This window comes from Podarcis filfolensis (genome assembly GCF_964270895.1).
Source record: "Podarcis filfolensis genome assembly, chromosome: 3".
Lineage (NCBI taxonomy): Eukaryota > Metazoa > Chordata > Lepidosauria > Squamata > Lacertidae > Podarcis > Podarcis filfolensis.
The window spans coordinates 108,726,404-108,749,287 of record NC_139606.1 but is presented as its reverse complement, the minus strand read 5'-3'; the positions used below and the strand labels follow the sequence as shown (position 1 = coordinate 108,749,287).

At 42.3% G+C, this 22,884-nt stretch overlaps 1 protein-coding gene and 1 long non-coding RNA gene across 47 annotated transcripts in view; one reads left to right on the top strand and one right to left on the bottom strand.

Moving 5' to 3' along the window:
* NRXN1 (neurexin 1) overlaps window positions 1–22,884 on the top strand; it is a 986,669-nt gene that overhangs the window by 3,007 nt on the left and 960,778 nt on the right. For all 46 annotated transcript variants that reach the window (XM_083604813.1, XM_083604810.1, XM_083604804.1 and 43 more), the window contains exon 2: window positions 5,033–6,675. In XM_083604813.1, coding sequence (XP_083460939.1) covers window positions 5,937–6,675 — 739 coding nt within the window. In that variant the 5' untranslated portion in view covers window positions 5,033–5,936. The remainder of the gene's footprint in view (window positions 1–5,032; window positions 6,676–22,884) is intronic.
* The window catches only part of LOC310758919, a 438,564-nt gene that overhangs the window by 65,764 nt on the left and 349,916 nt on the right, over window positions 1–22,884 (bottom strand). The window lies entirely within an intron of this gene.

Genomic DNA, 22,884 nt, shown 5'->3' with positions numbered 1-22,884 from the left:
GCTCATTCCCCCCCCCCCACAATGCCAGTTCCTGCTCTCTCATGCCTCGCCATCATGACACCTCATGTCATAGATATGATCACACCCTCGGTTGCCTCCTCTCTTTTATTTTTTATTTTTTTGCACAGTCAACTCCTTATCCAAACGCCTCTTATGATGCTCACTGCTGTGGATGGAAGGCTCTCTCTCTCTCTCCCATACAGAGCCTCTTTTCACTAATGGGAGTGAGGCAGACAATCAGTTCCTTCCGCAGTTCTTTGTAACACCTGAAATCGATGCATTCTCTCCCCTTTGCTTGCTCTGCCACACAAAACCCCCACAGCCCTTCCATGCGATTCTTTCTCTCTCTCCCTGGCACACACCTGCATCTGTACAAATGAACCCCTTCCTGCAGCTTTGCTCTGCAATTCTGTTTTTTCCCCCACCTCCCATCGCAACCGTGAAACATTGGGTCAAGTAAAAAATCCCTCCAGCTCGTACACAGGTTATCCTCCTTCAAATTCATTAGCTCTCATTCAAGAAGCTATTTCCTGTAATTAATGAACTATCCCACCCCGCATCCCAACACAGATACATATTCATTGCCTGGCCCCCCTTTCCTTTAGCATTTTTCACTGAGCACACCCACATTTCCAGGAAGGGTTTACAGGCAGAGCGCACGGTTTGCATGCGGGTTTGGATTCTTGGCGTCTCCGGTTCCAAGGATCTCTGGTTAGCTGGGCCCATTGAGAACTCCTGCTGGTGAGAGGATGGGCCTTACCTAACATGCAAAAGACGAGAGCCCCTTTTATTTTGCGAGGAGGGCCACAGCTCAGGGACAGAGCACATGCTTTGCATGCATAAAACACAACAACAACACCCAGGCTCCATGCTCGGCGTGTGTCGCATCCAGCGCACACCCACACTCTTGGCGAGCGAGCCAGAGCGCACGTGTGTGTGTGTGTGTTTTGCGCGCGGAAGGTCTCCGCTTGCGGGTCGGAGCCTTGCAGTTAAAAAGCGTCTCGTGAAGCAGAGCTGAGAAAGCGATGCGCGGGACCTTGGAGAGCTCCGGCCAATCAGAGGCACCAGCAGCGCGCGGAGCCAGATGCTTTCTGTTCTGGCGATTCTCCTTCGTTCCTCCAGACCTGCTGGACGAGGAACCCCGTCCACCCTCTCGCATCACGCATCTTTTTTTCCCCCGGCCGCAGGCTCTATAGATCCCCACCCCTTTCCCCGGATACTTTCGGCCAAAGACAGGCGCGCGCCACCGCTCTCCAAAACACACACACACACCACGCGAAGCGCACGAAGACGCACGACGCTTCCTTTCCCCTCCTTCCTTCTCTTTCCCCGGGGGGAAGGCGGGTGCGCCGCCGGCGCCTGGGCTGTGGAGAGCCAAGGGGAGCCGGGCTCCTTTCCCTTTCCCGCACCTGCCTTCAGCCAAGGCGCCGAGATTGCCAAGGCACCGGCGGCCTCCGAGCCTGGCGCGCAGCGCGCGCGCTGCCGGGCAAGAGGAAGGCGGAGCGAGGCGGGGCGGAGCTGCTGCTGCTGCCTCCGCCGCTGCGTGTGGGAGCGCCAGAAGGAGGCTGAGGGAGGACGAAGGAGGCAGGGGACGCTCAATGCGGTGCCATAAATTGTGGCGCCTTTTTCCTAGCCAGCCCTCCGGACAGCGGGGAGAGACACCTGGCTGGCCGGGGCAGCTGGCGGCGCTTGCCGCCTCAGAGCCTCTCTCCAGGTGGGGAAGGGCCTGCTGGCTGCGTCTTCCGTCGAAGTCTCGGCGGGGTTGGCTCTTGCCTCAGGAGGTGAAGAGAGGCTTTTGCTGCTGCTGTTCTGGCCGTGCTCGGCTATTGCCCAAAGGGTCCAAACAAACGCGCACAAGGCCGTCTGCGCCTGCGTGGAAAAAGACCCTCAGTCTCGGGCCCAAGAAATTTACCTCAAGTTGAGCAGCGCTGACCAAACCACCAGCAGCCCCAACACAACAACCCACAACCGTTAAAGCGCTTCCCCTTTCCTTATTTATGAGGGACACTCCATATTATCCGTCATAAACCTTGATCAATGCTTGCCCCCTATTCCGCCCATTTTTGTTTTTGCCTTGGAGGATGCCTTGCTCACAGAGTAGATCCAATACAATTTGCCGCCTGAGGCATATGGCACGGTGGTCCCCATCTTTCTGCTTAAAGAAGCTGGCTGGACTGGCACCACCTAAGAAGCTGGTGACTGGGAAGCATCCCTCACAACACCTGAGGGCTGTGGGTTGCAGGTGAGGTCGAGGGAGGTGGTGTGGTACAAACAGCCCTGTCAGCCCCACAAAAGGGGGTTCTAAAGGAGTGGTGGTGGTGGATAATAGAAGGGAAAAGGGGAGCTTTATTTTTTTCTAAAGGAATAGTGGTGGGGTCAAGCACCTCCCATAAATTGCAGTATCCCCTACCCCCAATGGTAGGGTTGGCCCTGCATCCTAGCATTTTGCTAGCACGAGGTACTCAGGTTTGCATTCTTCAGAGTTCCACCTACCTCTACGCACACTTCAGACCCAGTATCAAAAGTGGACTGTGCAATGATACACCTCTTCTCTAGTTCACGTGCATATAATTATTAATTATAATTATCAATGAGTACTGATAGTAAGCATGCAGCGTGCAACCTGTCATTTTGCCCATGGTTGCATTGTCAGATGCCACATTTTGGGTCTCGTTCAGTGGAGGATAGGCTAAAGCAGACCAGGTGATACAAGGAGCCTTTGACAGATGGGCAATGGTGGAGCAATGACTAGGGTCACTGAGTTAGAATTGGGATGTTAGAAGCACACTCCTGTTTTCATCTGTGAAATGTTGGAAGGTATGGCCATATTTAGTGGGTCCCTGAATGCATTTGGGAACAGCACCCTAAATGCATTCTAATTTAATTGAACAGTTGCCTTTCTACCACACAGCTTCACATCCTGATGCACTGCCCACATCCCTTCATAAAGGAATACCTTATTGAGAGGGGCATTTCAGTCCCAACAAAGACACTTCTTTCCCTCTCCTCAAATAGAGCTCACTCTCAGCAATTATAAAATGAAGCCCTATTCTTGATTTGTGTAGCTGTTACCAAGTAGTCCCGTTTACTCATACAGGGAGATGTAAACTGATCCATAGCTCAGTGATAAAGAACATTATTTGCATGGAGAAAGTTCCAGATTCATTCAGTCTCCCATTAGGATGAGGAAAAAGTAATCAGAAACACTGGAAAGTGAGTTCCAGTCAGTGGTACAATACTCACTTAACAGTGGTCTGACCTTGTGAAAACCACATTATTATGTTCTTAAACATGTTCTTTGGGTGAAGGGCAGTATATAGATTTAATAAATAATAATAATAATAATAATAATAATAATAATAATAATAATAATTACAAATGTGCCAAGACTTATATAGTGCTACTGCTATCCGTTTCCTCTTCTGTTCCTTTGAAATTGCAAAGTATTAAAATGCGCGAAGCAAAAATTGAAAAGCAAAAATTAAAAACAAACAGAAACATGTCCTGAGAAATTACAGAATGTTGGCTCCCTCCATCTTGAACTTACAAGGCATTAAAATGTGTCAAGCACCTTGGCAACTGATTGAAATTATTTATATTTACTAAAGCACTGCACTGTTCATTCCAACATTTTCTGAAATACAAAACTGTACCAACAATTGCAAGATACTGCTTCCTACCAATCACTGCACAACATCAGGCTATTCCCTTTCTCCTCAGCTTCCCACCTGATTGGCACAACATTGGAATGCTCCTGGTTACTGTGCAATAGAATGCAAATTAGGGATGGCAGTGGGTGAAATTTGCTCAAGGCACATCAAGAAAGAAAATGACATTTGATAGTCTAGGGAAGGTTGTGCTCTGGTGTTACTTCTACTTTGAGGCTTTTTTTTGAGGGGGTGTGTGTGTTGCTATTGCATGTGCCTGAGTTCTGCTGGATGACAGCTTGTGCTGCTAAAGTGGGACACAGATTTACGATAGAAAAGCTATCAGTAAATATGTATTATCCATTAAGTTAAATATACAACTGGGAGAGTTCAAAGCAGTGGTGGGGGAGATGTATTTCTTAAAACATGCAAACTGCTTTAGCCACACCACCCAAAAACACTCGCACGCACACACAAATTAATTCCAAGATGAGAAGGTATATATAGAGGCTTATGTGAACAGGGCTTTGGCCTTTATCCTAAAGCAGAGGTAGCCAATGTGTTCCCCTTCAGGTGTTCCTGGACCACAATTCCCATCAGCTTCAGCCATCATGACAAATAGCCAGGGATATTGAGAGCTGGGGTCTAGAAGACGCCACTGTTGGCTATCCCTGGTCCTAAAAGAGTAATAGCAGAGGATGGCTGAACTGTGTTCTGTATGATACAGCAATCTAGCTGTATCATACAGCTTCTCCCCCCTTTGCAATAATGTAAAATTTCAACAGTTAAAAGATTCCAAGAAATATTATAGACATAACAAACACAATCCTACTTCTAGCAAGGAATGCAACAGCTATGGTAATTCACCGTCTGTTCGGCCTTGTTGTGATCTTGTCCCATTTTCATGAATTTAAGAACACTGGGGGGAAATAAGCAGGTTCACAGCATGCAATAACATCACTGAATGGAGGATAGTAGGCGTAGGTTTGTTTCTGTAATGAATTATGTTTGAAGATGCCCAAATGGCAGTAAACATAAGTAACACATTTAAGTGCCCCTTTCTGCCATAACAAGCTCTGTACATGAAAAAGGCTTTTCCAATGATTTTTCCAGTCCAAAAAATTACTGCTGCAAACAGACTTGGGCATTTAAAACAGTGACTAATGGAGTTAACTTGAATGGAATTCATCACAAGAAACTCCCCCCGCCCCCCCCCCCAGCATAGGGCATAAAGCATGACGCTTTAGCTTGATTGTCGCAAGGGAGCCTGCACTTGCCTCTGGTTACATTTAAATCTGTGGTTACCCTCACCCTTTTTACAGGCTCGTTTTACTTTTCATTCGTGGTTTTGAAATGTACTTGTCTTTTGTTTTATATCTTCACAGATGGTTTTTTTATTTTGAAAAGAGCACAGCGCAAAACCCCCCAACGATCAAACACCAGGATCTTCATAGTTTGGGCCTTGCTCAAGGAAAACAAAACCCCAAAACAATACAGGAGCTGTAAGCTTTGCATTTCAAGTAGCTTCTGAGCTTCATGACAGTGTCTGGATTTCAGCTCCATTGGGAATCTCCTCCTGATCTGTTGCATGGCGAGCAGACCATGATCTGATGAGAGGATCAGCCTTGAGAAGACTGGATTGTAATCCGGCAATTGCTTGCAGCGAAAGGTGAGGGAGAATCCTGGGGAAATACAGCTATCGGGTAACATGACTTCTACATGCGCTTGGATACTGATTCCTCCATGTGTGCTGGGATATTGATCGAGTCTCAGTGGGCCTGTGGATCTTTGGAGAAGGTTTTCTGAGTGGCTTGTTGGCCTTCTCTCTGAACATCATCCCATCTCCTTTCCAACTTGGTGACATGGGTGTTTGATGGTAAAAATTTCTGCTGACTCATCCATCCTTAGACATCTCCTTTGAAAGCCAAGCAGATGACCGAATAGCATCTACCAGTGCCTTTTATTTCTAAAGTCATTTTTTTACAGCCCCGTCAAAGTTGCACATTTGCTTGTGCTTGAAAATATTCTCTTTCATTCATTTTGCTTTTTGCTTTTTCTTCTTCTTTTTTTTTTTGAAGGGAGGAGGGATTTACATTTTGGGTGCACCTCCCCTGAGCCTCTCCTACTAGGAGAGGCAACTCCACTATTCCTCCCCAGAACATTAGGAAAGCAAGAGTTAACTTACCTAGTGTGAGGGGTTCCTGGAAAGATTTTACCCTGTCTGCTTCAACCCCCCCACCACCACTCCCCCCTCCTCTCCCCCCTCTCCCCCACCCCACCCCACGAAGAATGGGGCCTGTGCTCCTCAGGCGTGGAGGTTGCCTCCTACTATGGATGGCCCTTCTCCTGGGATGCTGGGCCGAGCTTGGCAGCAGCCTGGAATTCCCAGGAGCAGAGGGCCAGTGGACTCGTTTCCCTAAATGGAATGCCTGCTGCGAGAGTGAAATGAGCTTCAACATGAAGACCCGCAGTTCCAGTGGCCTGGTCCTTTACTTTGACGACGAGGGCTTCTGTGACTTCTTGGAGTTAATCCTGACGCAAGGCGGGAGGCTCCAGCTCAGCTTCTCCATCTTCTGTGCCGAACCCGCCATCTTGCTTTCCGACATGGCTGTTAACGACAACCTGTGGCACACAGTGGTTGTCCGCCGCAATTTTAAGAACACGACGCTACTAATCGACCAGACTGAGGCTAAGTGGGTGGAAGTGAAATCCAAGCGACGGGACATGACTGTCTTCAGCGGCCTCTTTCTCGGAGGGTTGCCTCCTGAGCTGCGTTCAGCTACTCTAAAAGTAACACTCTCCTCGGTGAAGGACCGGGAGCCCTTCAAGGGATGGATAACAGATGTAAGGGTCAACTACACACAGTCCTCGCCTGTGGAGAGTCAAGAAGTGCGGCTGGATGATGAACAGAGCCACCTGTGCGCCAGGGATGACGTTTGCCTCAATGGAGGCGTCTGCTCTGTGCTCAATGACCAGGCTGTGTGTGATTGCTCCCAAACTGGCTTCCGCGGGAAGGACTGCAGCGAAGGTAAGAACATGTTTTCACCTTTGCCCTGCCAGCCTCTCCCTCAATGACAGGGAAGGTCAGGAGATGGAGACTGCATGGCTTTTCCTCTGTATGAGTGAATTTCGCAGCTGTGCTTTCCCCTCATCCATCTCATACCTTGGACCTTCGGTTAAATATTCCAGCCCTTCTTCCTCCATCCCTTTGAACAATTATTGTCGCCATATGTTTTGCAACTTTTAAGACAAAATTGAAGATGAGGTGGTGGGTGGTGGTGGGAAAGTCACCATTTTGGGAACAGGAAGGTTGTGGGCAGTGAGCAATGTGGTGAGCAGAACTTGATCGCATGGAAGGGAATGTGGAGAATTAGGTTTAGAAAAGGAAAGATGGGGAATGGGTAACTTGAAATTATCCTTGATGGGGTTTCTCCCATTAGGAAACGGGCTTTCAAATTCATCCACAACTCCAGTCAGCTGAAGTACTTGGTTTTAAACCTGTTTAGTCCCAATGAGATTAAATAACTCCAAAAGCAAGTATTTGGCCTTAACAGATTTGTGGATTTGGCTGCTCCTAGTTTGATTATTGTATGAAAGCGTGGGAGGAGAGGTGATGGGATTTATTCATTGTATGAGGATAATGGAGAAATTGTGTTTGTTCTTCCTCTTTGGAGGTAGGTTTATTAATATCATCAGATTGCTTGAAGCCATATCAATGATTTATTTGTGCAGCTCCTTAATGGACAAGGAGTATGAATTGCAGTGGATTTATAATTTCATACCAGAATAAATGTCATTTTGCAATAATGGACTTAGCCAGTTCATATGTCTGTCATATAAAGGCTATATGCAGCTGTAGAATTATTTTGACTGGAATATTTCCAGAGGTCACTATTCAGAACTAAAACTCAGAAGACGGTGAAAGCAAAAGGGACTTGCTTGTATTCTTCCCCCTTTTTCTTTTTTTAAAAAAACAAACCAAAACAAACCTGCAAACATGTTAATAACTGAATCCTCATTGTCAGCACCCATCCCTTTTGGTAACATGGATTAATTAAGTGCGGTTTCATCTGGTCCTTATTTATTTTTTAAAATAAATAATATTTGCATTTCTAATTTTTTGCAGAAGTTTTTCTGAAATGGATAGGAAATATTTTTGTTGCATTTGCTGGACATGGAGTGACAGTCAAAGCTGTTATAAATGATAGCATATGAGGAGATAGAATACATGTTTCTGTACACATATAAAAATTAAAGGAGACAATCTTCCTATGGAATGTAGAAATGATTCCAAACTGACAAAGACCAGATGAAGGTGCTTGTTGAGTGGCTATATGTCTATAATGACTGAGTAATTTGCCTTTATCACTTTTAATCAAGTTTCACTGGCTGTAGAAAAGAGACATAATTTGTGGGTGTGCTTTTTATTATGTAAACTTCCTTCCTTTGCTGTCCAGTTCTTAGATTTTCAGTCATTTCACATCCTATTAATTTGTCAGCTTTTTATCTTTCATCTTCTCTGTTATTAGCGCTGAACATTCAAGCCTTTTTTATTACATATATTCACAAATGCTGTTGAAACTGTAATAGATCAAATAATATATATGCTATAAGATCATTGGCTCTTGAGGAAATGCCTTTGTATTGGTGTTATTTGCAAATACTTGGTTTTAATGCAGTATGTGGTCTTAAAGGAGGGCTTAGATGAGTTTAGATGTCCCTGTTTCAGTACACTGACCTAATTCACAATGGTAACTGATTGATAGATTGAGGTTGCAATCCTATGGCAATGACCTGGGAGCAAGTCCCATTAAAACAATTGGAGATTGTTTTTGAGAAGACATGTAGAGGGCTGCATGTGAATCCAGTTAATAGCAGAAATTACAAATGTTGAAATTGCCTGAAACACTATCCATGCTATGAAAACAAGCTAACAAATAAGTTTTTAAGAAACATTGATACAGAAGCAGAAGAACATTAAGAACCAAAAGAAAGGGATGGAAGTATGTCACAACTCCATATTAGAAAGATGAAACAATTGCACCTCCATTAAAATTAAACACTGATGTTGATGCTAGATGCATGTGAATCTCACAAACTATTTCAAAAAAAAGTACAATTAACACTTTCAAGTGGAGGAAGAATGGGTGTTTTTTGATCTAGCCAGCTATTAAGATTTACAGACCTATTCTGTCTACATTTATTCATATCAGTGGGATTTACTCCCAGGTAAGTGTGTGGTGCAGCCTCAGAAGCTCATCACAAGCCTTTAATTATGGCAGTGGCAAGGACTCTTTATCCCAGTTAGAACATCACAGTGTATGCTGATTGCAGGGGAAAATACACTGCTTGTGATGTGCAATATTGCAGCTGATTGAAAAGAAATTCAGACAAAAGACAAGATTCCCAGCCAGTCACAGAGAGCTGTTACTCTCTGAGCCCTTGCATCCTATTTGTTAATGAAAACCATATCAAATAAGGTTGATTGCATAACAGCAATGGGTAGCTCTTTGTATTGATTAATCAAAGGTTTGAATTACTCTGTGATTAGGTTACATTCTTGTGACTAATTAGGGGAAGCAAAAATAAAATAGGAAGGGGACATGTGCAACCTGTTACCCTCATTAGGCTTAAGACTCACATCAGCTCTTGCCTATAGCGGTTGTTTCTTCCTCGCCCTTAGTGGCTCTGAGTCTTTGTAGACTTCAAAAACTGTCGGTGGGGTTTATTCAGTGGTTGAGAAAACACACCAACTGAATATGGTGTTCTGTTTACTTAGTGGTGTGTTTTGGATTATTGTATGACGGAGGAGTCGTTCACCACCACCATTATTTATAGACGTGCCTAAAATATACTGGGCACTGTTGTACATGCATAAAAGTTAATCAGAAGACTTTCTGGTCGTTAAACTTCATGGGGTTTTATGATATGCCTGTGTTTCTTGCATAGTCTTGCTTTATAAAGTGGAATAGCATAATGGGAAGGGGATTTGTTAATGAGTTTTCTTTTCACGCCTTAGGTGCTGCTCATTACTGTGCAGATAACTGAGCAGGGTTTTTTTTGTTTTTTTAAGCAAACATAGCCGGCTATAAATACTGAGTTTACTGTAGCAATATGGGGCGCTGCTACCTTCACGGACCCAACTATTTATATCAGATTCCATAGCTGTTCTTTAATATGTTATTGGTATTCCTATTAGTGGTAATATACTTTTAATGGCGCTTCCTGAATGTTCACATGCAGTGTCTCGTACAAAAAGCATTGCAAGGTAGGTCAGTATTATTTATGTACTGAGACCAGATCAATTTATTTGTTTTAAAGCATGAGTTATAACAGGGCAGGAGAATGACAGGCCAGTCCTCCTCTTCATGTTTACTCAGAAGGATGCCTCGCTGAAATTAATGGAGCTTACTCGCAAATCGGCATACATAGAGTTGCAGCCTGAATGTACACAAGGAACAGAACAGAAAAGCTGACTAACATTAAAAAACGTTGTCACACAATATAGAATTTTAGATTATATTCCCTATAAAAGCGAACCTGCATTCAGTTTGCAAAATCAGTTTTCTCTTGCTGCCTCTGCAAATGTACTCACTTTATATGTAATGTACTTGTATTAGTTGTTTGATAGAAAACATGATTTGGCAAAGTCATCCTGATATCTTGTTCCATGAAACAAGGTCAGATTAAACAAAAAGAACAGGAATAGAATGGGAAATGTAATAGACAATGGGTTTAGGAAGCATACATGCCTTACATTTAAATCATGTGACTTCCCCCAAAGAATCCTGGGAGCTGTAGTTTATCTCTCAGAGAAGTACAGTGGTACCTTGGTTAAGAACTTAATTCATACTAAAGGTCTGTTCTTAACCTGAAACTTTTCTTAACCTGAAGCACCACTTTATCTAATGGGGCCTCTCGCTGCTTCCGCGCCACCGCTGCAGAATTTATGTTCTCATCCTGAAGAGAAGTTCTTAACCCGAGGTACTATTTCTGGGTTAGCGGAGTCTGTAACCCAAAGCGTATGCAACCTGAAGCATCTGTAACCCGAGGTACCACTGTACAAATCTCAGCATCCCTAACAGAGTATAGTTTCTAGGATTATTTGTAGGAAGTCAGTTGCTTTAACTGTATTGTCCTAGGTCTATTTGTGCACTACAAATGCAGCGCCTCTATACATAATGAGATTTTAGTTTATCTGCCTTGGACTGTACTAGGAATGGGATAGAACAAAAGTGCTGTGTATATGTATGTATATGTGTGTGTGTATGGATATATATATATATATATATATATATATATATATATATATATATATATGAATGAATGATTTACAGTCCCTCAGATCACAGGAATAACTTTCCAATCCCATGTCATGAGCTGGGGAGGAAATGCAATCAAGGGGAAAATAAAAACTTCTGAAGAATTGGTATATCATGCTGCCTAAGTACATTTATTATTCTAGGTTTAATTAATAGTTTAGCAGCTTTTTCTATTGATTGTGCTCAGGAATAACAAAGGGAACACATCCTCTACTAGCAGATCTGAACATTTAATAATAATAATAATAATAATAATAATAATAATAATAGATTTTAAATTTATATCCCACTCATCTTGCTGGGTTTCTCCAGCCACTCTGGGTGGCTTACAACATATATAAAAACACAACAAAGTATCAAAATAAATAAATATCCTATACAAGCAACAAACAAACCAATAAATCAATAGAAACCAATAATAACAATAACAATAATAAACAGTTTACAGTTATACCCAAATTAAAATAACTGCCAACCCCAACTAAACATTTAACCAACATCAACCCTTCAAAAACTAAATAGAGGAACCAAAATTAGAACCATTTAAAACATTTTAGCCAGTTGCGCCAACCCAGGAGTTGTTCCGGCAATATCCTTCTGGCCTCCCAGGAGCCTCTTTTAGGAAGGACACAAAGTGGCTTCAAATCAGCGTGAAGGTAAGTACAACTATGCATCCATGAATACAAGGGAATAATACAAAAATGAAATTAAAACAACAGCAACAATGTAATTTTCTTTTTAAAAATGTACTGTGTATTTTGGGTCTATGGACCGCAATAAAGTTGTGTGTGTGTGTGTGTAAATAATAATAATAATAAAATACAGTGCCATGCATTTCAAATTCTAGCATAGTAGGATGGTGGATTTTTACTGTGGCTATGTTATGTTATTGCTAACATAAAAAATAAGTTAGTGCCAATTCAAAACAAATTTATTTGATATTTTTTTAATCCCATGAAGAAATATCATTTTGAGCCACTATTTCCATTTAACATACCAAGTATTTCTGAGAGAGGACGGCTGTCCAAAAATATACTTCACTGGCAATCTATAGAGTCACCCCATCCTTCATAATTTATGTCGATTATTAATAATATATTTATGATTTCCAGCAATAAAAGGGTTGGCTTAAACCTCTAGCCTCAAAGGGGATCCTGGACTGCTCTATATTGCTGATGGAAGGGCAAAAGATAGATGCCTGCCCTAAGTATAGCCAGTGCATTTATGATTGGTCTTGGTGGATAGCTCAGTGAAAAAGGATCAGTAGGAAAGGGGTCTAAAATAAACCTTCCCAGTATGCTGTTGCATCTTTGAAATAATATATATAGCAGAGATGGATATAATAAAGATGGAAAAGGTGTAAAAGCAATCCAAACTTAACAATCAGCAGTGTGGGGCATTCACTTTTCTTGTGAGGAAAGGTGCTGAGGTGTTGTGTTTTTTGCTACATTATAAAAGGGAGTTGTGATTCGAGGGCCCGATCCCCGCTTGGTGGAATAAAGACACGTGGACACAGTGTATAAGGTTAATGGGCAAGAAAAGGCCACAACTTTATTGATTACAGCATGTGAGAAGGTATTGGCTTAGGCATTGGACCACGGAAGATTTGACTCCACCCACTCAGAGAGGGGTGAGTCTGAAGAGGGGTTAACCACCAGTCGGGGGAGCCTGTTGATGCTAATGCAACTATAAGCTCTCCCCTGATGTCACCGAGGGTCGTTCCATGGCCCCCCGCCACACAGGCATCGGACAGGATCCACGACCGCCAGATTCCTTTAACGGAATACCCAAAATTGAAGGGGTAGGCGATGACCACACCTTGCCCTTCCACACACCAACAACACATTCCAATGCCTAACCACCTAAAAGGAAATACTTGTTTGTGACATGATAAAGATTTGTAAAATAAAGTAGAGAAAGTAGTTTTGCTCTTTCTCTCACAGTGCTAGAACTTGAATTCCTCCAGCAAAGCTGATGGGCAGGAGATTCAGGACAGAACATAGGAAGTCTATCTTCAAACAGTGCATATAATTCATTTAGAGAATTCATTAGTTTATATGGCTTTAAAGGGGGGATTAGACAGATTCATGGAGAACAAGTCTGTCAGTGGCTAGTCATTCAGTCCTGGATGTAGCAGAAATTATGACAAAATTATTCTTAAGTGGATTCAAATGAACATTGCTTCAGAAAAAGTACAAGAACAGTAAAATCAGAACAGATTGTCAGATAATTTTTAATAAAGAATCCAGTGTGAAATGTAGCAATATCTACCAAGGTTATTTATTAAAAGCTGTAAGTGAAAATAGTCAAATAACTGTGTAATTGATAATGCTGTAAAGTATGGCAATATTGAAATATTCTGTGAAATGCAGAAGGCTTACAACTCCATGGAGATTTTTTTAGCTCTTCTTTTTTTTACTGAGCCCATATTCATAAAGATTGGGTATAATTGTCTTTATGAACATTCCCCCCTCCTGCTCTTCTCGAAACAGAAAACAATTGCTAACAATTCTTAGTATTAACCTTATGTAAAATTCACCTTTTAAAAATCTTTTTGCTCTTACTAATGTGACGCCATTTGTTTTAAAGGTGGGTATAAAGAGAAAAGAATAATGAAAAAAGTCCTAATATGTTTCAACCATTTACCTTTTCCATCATGATATAGAACAATATTTTTTATAATACTGTTGTGCAGGAAGTGTAGCTTTTTAAATAATGTCAGGAACACCCTGAACCAGTGGGTTGATTCTGAGCAGTGGCGTAGCGTGGGGGGTGCAGGGGGGGCCGGCCGCACCGGGCGCAACATCTGGGGTTAGGGCAAATCCATGGGTTAGGGGGCGCAAATCCATGGGTTAGGGGGCGCAAATCCACGGGTTAGGGGGCGCAAATTACTTGCCTTGCCCCGGGTGCTGACAACCCACGCTACGCCACTGATTCTGAGTTTGAGGAACCTATTTGATTAAACGACTTGGAGGCTATCCATGCACCAGACCAGTTATTAAGCTCTGAATTCACCTGAGTGAGTCAAATCAACCCTAGTTACTGTACAACTGCTTCTTGTAACAGGCAGTTCACTGAAGAAGTAGCCCTTGTGGCCTTGGTTCCAGGTATTATGGTTATAAAAATGCATTTAATAACAAAACAAAAACCTCTACCCTTTATCTTTTGGCATAGTGATATCTATCAACAGTAGTTTTTACATATACAGTGGACGCTCGGGTTGTGAACATGATCCATGTGGGATGCACATTCACAACCTGCAGCATCCGCAACCTGTGTCTGCGCATCTGCGCACGCACGGGTTCTGATTCAGTGCTTCTGCGCATGCGCAAAGCACAATTTAGCACTTTTGCACATGTGTGACTGCCGAAACCCGGATGTAACCTGTTCCAGTACTTCCAGGTTTTGGCGGTCTATAACCCCCCAAAAAAACCCGCAACTTGAAGCATCTGTAACCCGAGGTATGACTGTAGTTACACTTTGCTGTATGGAGTTTTAAATTTCCTTAAAAGCCCAATAATGTTACACTTGCCATCTTATGCCTCTGCAATACAGATAGGCCCATAACCTTTATAGGTCGTTTTATACCTGGGATATTTCTCACAGCATAAAATAGACTAAACCTTATGAAGCCACCATACACAAAGCCAAACCGTTGTTCCCTGTTGTCTTCTCAGACTGGCAGTAGCTCCCCCAAGGTCTTCATCAGAGGTCTTATTGCTTTCTGTAGCTGTTTGACAGGAGACACCAGGAGCTGAATCCAGGACTCCCCCTCCCCTTTCCCCCCACTGAAATCACATTCCTTTTAATACTGATCTGGTGGCGAGTGCCAAAAGAAATGGAGACAAAACATGGCAATTGAGAAGCAAGAGGGAGATGTTAGTGTGTTTTACCAAAGTATGGGAAAAAAACCCTCCCAACTTTTTTTGAAAGTAAGGGGGCGTAACCCCCATCGTTCTACCTGGACACTGAGGTCCAGCGCTGAGGGCCTTCTGGCAGTTCCCTCGCTGTGAGAAGCCAAGTTACAGGGAACCAGGCAGAGGGTCTTCTCGGTAGTGGCACCTGCCCTGTGGAACACCCTCCTACCAGATGTCAAAGAGAACAACAACTACCAGACTTTTAGAAGACATCTGAAGGCAGCCCTGTTTAGGGAAGCTTTTAATGTTTGATGCATTACTGTATTTTAATATTTTGTTGGAAGCCACCCAGAGTGGCTGGGTAAGCCCAGTCAGATGGGCGGGGCATAAATAATATATTATTAATTATTATTATTATTATTATTATTATTATTATTATTATTATTATTTTATTAGAAAGTCCAACAATCAGCCCTTAAGGACTAGGCATTCTCAGTTGCCATGGGATGTTGTGCTTCAGTTGGAAAGGAAAGGAAAAAGCAAAATGAAACTAGGGTGGTGATGAAATGCTAAATTGCTAAAATTCTAAATTGCTAAATTGTAGCAAACTCAGGTGGTTGAGTTGTGGGCAAAACTGAGCTACACACATAAATGATAAATGCTAAATGATGCTGGTGCCAGCCGTAGACAATAGCTTAATTCAGGCTAAGTGAGCTCTTCAAACATCGTGGACTGCGGGATACAAAAATATTGAGAACAGCACAATTTCAGAATCAGTATTGTTGGAGTCACTCTCTCTGGACTTTCAGACTTCAAGCCATGTATGGGGAAAGGTTAGCAAAGATGAAAAAGCTCCCAGGAATGGAAAGGAGCTATTTTAGCATCTCCTGGACCCATAACATTTTATCAACATTACCGGGAAGAACGACGTCTATGTAATATAAGCCTTAATAATTTAGGAGATTTTGTGGAGGACTAGGTAAAAATATCTTCAGTATTCATTCCAAAAGCATGTGGACATAAGTGGGGGTGTTGCAGAACCAGACATTATCTGCTGTTCCAAAGAGTGCTGATTCAATGAAGACGGAACCTTAGAAAAATCACCAAATTAAACTTTAGGCTGAAATAGGGATTTTCAGAACAGTTAGTTTCTCAGTTTTAGTGAATCCATCAGCACCACACACGTGAACAGGCAAAACCGTCACATCAGCAGTAAACAAACTTTCCACCCAGCCAGGTGTCATTGATGAGTTCTGCCTTTCAGTGCTGTCATTGTTGCATATCTCATCCATAGACTAGTTGTAGTTGTTGTTTAGTCATTTAGTCGTGTCCGACTTGTCGTGACCCCATGGACCAGAGCAGCTTGGTCAAACTCATGCTGGTAGCTTCGACTATACAGTGGTACCTCGGGTTAAGTACTTAATTCGTTCCGGAGGTCCGTACTTAACCTGAAGCTGTTCTTAACCTGAAGCACCACTTTAGCTAATGGGGCCTCCTGCTGCTGCCGTGCCACCGGAGCAAGATTTCTGTTCTCATCCTGAAGCAAAGTTCTTAACCTGAAGCACTATTTCTGGGTTAGCGGAGTCTGTAACCTGAAGCGTATGTAACCTGAAGCGTATGTAACCCGAGGTATCACTGTATACTAGTACTGTTGGCCATATTCATGGTGCTGAAGAAGGGCTTTTTAAAATCAAAGACACTCCACTTTTGCTACAGCTAGGGTGGATGTCATAGATAGATAAATGTTATTAGGAATATGGAATGCGGGTGGCGCTGTGGTCTAAACCATTGAGCCTCTTGGGCTTGCTGATTGGAAGGTCGGCGGTTTGAATCCCCATGACGGAGTGAGCTCCTGTTGCTCTATCCCAGTTCCTGCCAACCTAGCAGTTCAAAAGCATACCAGTGCAAGTAGATAAATGGGTACCGCTGCGGCGGGACGGTAAACGGCGTTTCTGTGCGCTCTGGAGCTTGTCACGGTCTTCCGTGTGCCAGTAGTGGTTTAATTATGCTGGCCACATGACCCGGAAAGCTGTCTGTGGACAAACACCAGCTCCCTTGGCCCAAAAGCGAGAATAGCGGCGCAACCCCATAGTCTCCTTTGACTGGACTTAACTGTCCAGAAGTCCTTTACCTTTTACCATTTATTAGGAACTTGTAGGCCCAAATTTGTCAACTCACTTTCAGCTCACAGCTGTTGTGTAAACTCCCCCATCCCACTTAAAGGTTTTATGTTAGGAAGTAGAAAATCACTGGATATCATAGTGCCAGGGATGTAATTACAGCAAAGGGAGCAAGCTGCCTGGCAGAATCTAGAATTTAGAATAATCTCCCTTTTTTTTTTTACTTTAAATGCCAGCCTCTGAAATGTATCTTAATATTAAACCCTGAGGCAGGGAACCAGCTTGTATTATGAATATATCTGTGAATGTGATATTTTAAAGTTATAATTTCCCCTCTGAATTCAAGACCTAAGGGATTGAAAAGAGCTGGACATTTCAGTATGAACCCTCAAGTTTTCAGAGGAGCAGGACTGAAACTTGAAAACATTTAGGACCACTTTAAGCCAGTTCTGTTTAATGTATGGATGTTCCCTGAGATGCATAGTTTTGACACTGTTGGGGAATATGCACTGCAGTGTGGATAAACTCAGTACAGTGGTACCTCAGGTTAAGTACTTAATTCGTTCTGGAGGTCTGTTCTTAACCTGAAACTGTTCTTAACCTGAAGCACCACTTTAGCTAATGGGGCCTTCCACTGCTGCCGCGCCGCCGGAACACGATTTCTGTACTTATCCTGAAGCAAAGTTCTTAACCTGAAGCACTATTTCTGGGTTAGCGGAGTGTGTAACCTGAAGCGTATGTAACCTGAAGCGTATGTAACCCAAGGTACCACTGTACTGGCAACTGGAGGAAGAAACACATTTGATTTTTATTAGCCCTTGCTTGCAGCCTTAGGCAGGCAGAATTGTTCATTTTGTAGAATAAGTCTAATGATCCCGGGGCTAAAATGAAGGCTTGTAGAAAATTTAAGATTTGCTGGATGTCAAATTCTTGTTGAAGAGATTGCAATTTGATAGTGATACATTTCCCACATTATGCCCAGGCCCACCCCTAGGATAAAGAGTGCCGAGGATAAAAAAGGAGAAGTAGATTTTGGGATCATCACCAGTAGCCTAATTTATTTTGTAATATTTATAGACCTTTTCTCAAAATGTAATTTACAAAGCAGTGCATTTGGAATAATAATAATTATAGTTAAGGCACACTGATTAAAAATATATATACAGTGAGAATTATGTGCATATCGCTACAGGCATCTCAGTAAACTTGCATCTTGCATCAAAATAACATTGTGGCCAGAATAAAAGAAATACAAGGCATGGGCGTATGCAACTGTTCTCAGCTCCTAGCAGCCCCAGCCAACATGGTCAATGGTCAGGAAGTTCTAGGTGTTCTTTGGTAACATGCTGCCTCGAGCGAGGACAACATTTGGTTCTTCTCCTATTTCTTATTTTCACAACAGTTCATTTAGGTACAGTTTACTCATATACTGACCTGTATAAATATATAAATATATGTTGTATTATTATCATTATTAATCCTAAATCTGGTGCTGTCCAGCAATATCTGGAGGGCACTGTGTTGACTACCCCTTTTCTCCGGTGAAAAAAAATAGGCAAACTATTTGTAGATCGCACTGGATTGGCTCCAAATTAAGCCAAGCTATTAAGTACAGTAATAATGAAATATAATGATTTAAATAGGCAAATTATTGAATAATTTGGAAATACTGATGAAGATGGAGCATCAATTGTTCACATATTTCCCAGTGTATTTACTATAAAAAGAGAAAACTATGACAATCTAGGCCTGTTTCTTCACTTTGTACTAAAGTGGGGAACTTGTGGCCCTCCAGATGTTCAGCTCCCATCCACCTCAGCCAACATCACCAATGGCCAGCCGTGATTGGAGTTGAAGTCCAGCAACATCTGGAGGGTTGCAGCTTCCTGAAAGGGCCTACAAAGTGTACAAGCTATTGGTGACTAAATATTGAAACTAATGAAGATGACTGGGTTAGAAATGAAACAGAAAAAGGAAATGGTTTAAACCAGAGAAGCTCCGGAATTTCTCTTGAGCTGAAATTTGCAGTGAAATAATCTAATAATTCCTTCCTGGCAAAATAAATCTGCATGCATACAAATTTCAGTACTCATTTCTTATGTGTTTCCCAGATCCAGCTGTGGAGGGGGAAAATGCATATTTCTATATGCATATGAATGCAATTTCTGGTCTATGCGTACATGCACCCAATTTGGTGCCATTGTGAATGTGATCTGCTCAACTGAGCTTAGCTTCCTGATGCAGATGCTCTGTACCCAGTAGTCAGAAATATCCAGTTGCTTGCTGGCCTTGCACGTACGCACCAGTACATACCCCCTTGCCTTGGCATGTGCTTCAGCATTTTGAGGTTGCACTCCAGATTCCCCAGTGCCCACTTTCTGCAGTTCCTGTGTACTTGAGAAAATATAATTTAGGATAGAGCGGAATGTTGTAGGGTACTGTAGGCAACAGCTGTTTTGTCAATGGTATCAATGGTTCAACCCTAAGATAATGAATTGCTTTGCAAACTGATGGCATGGTATAAAACTTGTCATCTATTTGTGTTTCAGATGGGGAAGGGCTGTAGCTGATTGGTGAAGCATGCTAAAGATCCCTGACATCTGCTGTGCTACCCGAAACCCTGCAGTGTTCCTGCCCATCCATGGACACCAGTGTTTCCCAGACTTGGGTCTCCAGCTGTTGTTAGACTACAACTCCCACCACCCCTATCTAGCAGGACCAGCGGTCAGGGATGATGGGAGTTGTAGTCCAACAACAGCTGGGGACCCAGGTTTGGGAAGCACTGGTAGAGCTGGGATTGGGGGCAGCTTCTTATGGCAACCAGCCACCCACCAGTTTCCAAGTGAAAGTCATTTTCCATTGAAATGGCACTCACATTACATGCTTTCCAGTGCAGAAAGGGAAAAGACATGAGCATTCTGTTGATTGGGCATAGCAGAGAGTTCTCGTTTTACTTAAAAGCGGAGAAACTTGACTCTAGTCATTTTTTCTACTCTAGTGGCAATGCCTTCCTGTAATTAAGAGTACATGTAAGGCCATTACAGAGAGCAGTTCACATTACAGTGTTGCAAATGGAGATCTGTATAGCAAACAGGATGTTTCCAGATTAACTCTTCAATCTCTATAGGAACTTAACATTACCTTCGCTTTTCTCCTTGCATGCTTTGAAATGTGTGCATATTTTAATTGCAAGGATATTGTTCTTACCCTGTAAATCAGACATAAATGGCTGGGTGAAATGACACATCCTCAATTTTACAGTCCCATTTACTGCAAAATAGGCAGAAGGAAATCCAGTGATTTTAGGGCAGATTTTTTGGAGTAGTAGTAGATTTACCAGAGCTCTTCAAAACTGCATCAAGCTCATAGCACTATTTTGAATTTCCAGAATGCCCCATTTGTGACACAAACTATTGTCCCCATTGGGAGCTCCCTTTCTTTTTTGCTTCCAGTGCCCTAGAAAACCATGCCGATCCCTAAAATGTAAAGTAGCCTTTCTTGCCAGTAAGTTTCTCCCCATGCACACACTTAAAAATTGGGCTAAACTTTCATCCTTTGAGAGCTTAGCACAGCACTAGACACTTCTGTTGAAAGAATTTCAAGTTAAATATTCCACATATAGGAGGTTAAAGCATGACAACTTTGTGCATATTGTGTTAGTGTGCATGCAAAAGCATACAGATGGAACATCCTGGACATTTCACACAGTGCAGAATGCAATCTAAATACAGTCAAGATTTCTGAGTGACATTTTTAAATGATAGTAGCAGCTTGAAAGGCAGTGTTGTCCTACAACTACTTTGCCTTTCCTCTGTTCATTCTTATAAAAACACATTGCTGTTGTTGTTGTTACAGTCATACCTCGGGTTACAGGCGCTTCAGGTTGCGTTTTTTTGGGTTACGGACTGCTAAAACCTGGAAGTACTGGAACAAGTTTCTCCTGGGTTTTGGCAGTTGCACATGCCCAGAAGCGATAATCACACTTTGTGCATGCGCAGAAGTGCCGAATTGCAACCAGCGCATGTGCAGACGCGCCGCTGTGGGTTGCGAACGTGCATCCTGCCCAGATCACGTTTGCAATCCGAGTGTCCACTGTACTATTATTATTATCTTTTTCACATTTAATATTTTGTTTCAAACTTAGCAAAATAGAAGATAACCAAAGAATACAAAATGTACGCTGTAAAGCGCCACAGCCTGGAAGGATAAAAGTACAAAGAGACAGCACAGCTCCAAAGGAATAATAAAGTATTGAATCTTATCAAAGAGGGATCTAGGAGAGCATGAACAGTTCTGTTGCACCAGATGTGGAGCTTCTGGTGTTCTGCAGCATGTGCCAGGACTATGATGTCCAATAGAGGGCAAGAGTTGGGGTCTCCAGATTCTGACGTTGCACAGGGCTCCACTGAAATCAGAGACACAAAGGTCCGCCATTGCTCATACAAAGATTGCCTTCTCAAGTAGCAAAGATTTGGAGAAATGAAAGTTTTCCCCACCTGTGAATTCCATTACTATTGAGGATAAAGGTTCTATAAAGTTTCAAATGAGCCAGTATTAGATGAACACCCCTCCTTTGAAATGAAATAACATGGAAATGAGTGCTAAACATTGGTTTTCCAAAAGTGGCTTTTGCATAACATGAAAAGCTTTTTTAAAAATGCAGAAATTAGCAATTAGGGAAATATTGGGGAAATGAAATAAACTGCTGTGTGAATGCAGCTGCATTCCCTCCCCCCAAAAAAAATATCCGGAAAGGCCTTCAGATTATTATCACCTTAAAAAACAACAACACTGTAACAACAACAACAACTGGATTGTGAGCATCAGGAGATATAGAATATTAATATGACTTTAATTCTACTTCTGGATTTTAAGAACTGGTATTGCAATTATGTTGCAAACAAACACTTAAAAACTGCTGAGAAATCCAAATTGGACCCCCACACCATCTGATCCTAGCAGGGGTCCTTCTCACTTATTCAAATGTGCAGTTCCTAAATGGAAGCCATATTTGTTTCCTTGTCTTGATCTGTACAGATTTTTGTTATCATTAATTACTGGTCTCTTGCCACAACTTGTTCAGAAATAGGCAATGCTATTTTGCGCTGAACCCCTTTCCCATTGCAAGAATACAATGCACATAGGATCTAAAATTGCCTGCTTCTCAAAGGAAGCCTGTCTATAGCATTTCACTCATGCATTGCAATTGATTTTCACGCTCCTTTTGCTGTTTTCAGATGCTTATCTGATGCACAAAATTTCAAAATCTATCCTTGAAATGGCTAGTGAAATCCCTTTTTCAAAATACAGTGAACATAAGAGCTCAGATACGTAAGGTGTCAGTGTTGTGTTGTGTTGTGTGTGCACTCACTCACACACAGAGAGACATCCTAAGAATGCTGTTAGGAGCAGTAGGGTTGGCTATATTGATATTATATATGATATGTGTCTCAAAATGTATATATTTGTGGTTGAGTATTCCTTGCCTCCTTTGTTTAGAGGAGCAAAAATATGTTTCCGGGATGGATTAAATGGAAAGTTCTAGAAATAAGAAAGGAGCCATCCAAGATCATTTGAAGACTACGCTGTAAATCTGTAAAGCAAATTGCTTGTTTAAAATTGTTAAATTATTTCATTCTACTGGAATGCCCATTATTATGTTGGGAAGTTTGTGGGTGGTGCCTTGCCTATGTATTATAATGACGTGTGTGTGTGTGTGTGTGTGTGTGAGAGAGAGAGAGAGAGAGAGAGGTTTCATTCCTGAATTTTACAAGGAGCTTTGCATTTGTGTATGTTTGTGTGTTCTAGTGTGTCTCTGTGCTCTTTGTACATAGATACAAATAGCACCTCCCTTCAAAACCACTGTTGGTGCCCTTCCCAATATAGAGTGCTATTTTTATATAATAGTCCCAGTCTTGTTAATCCTAACAGCCATTAT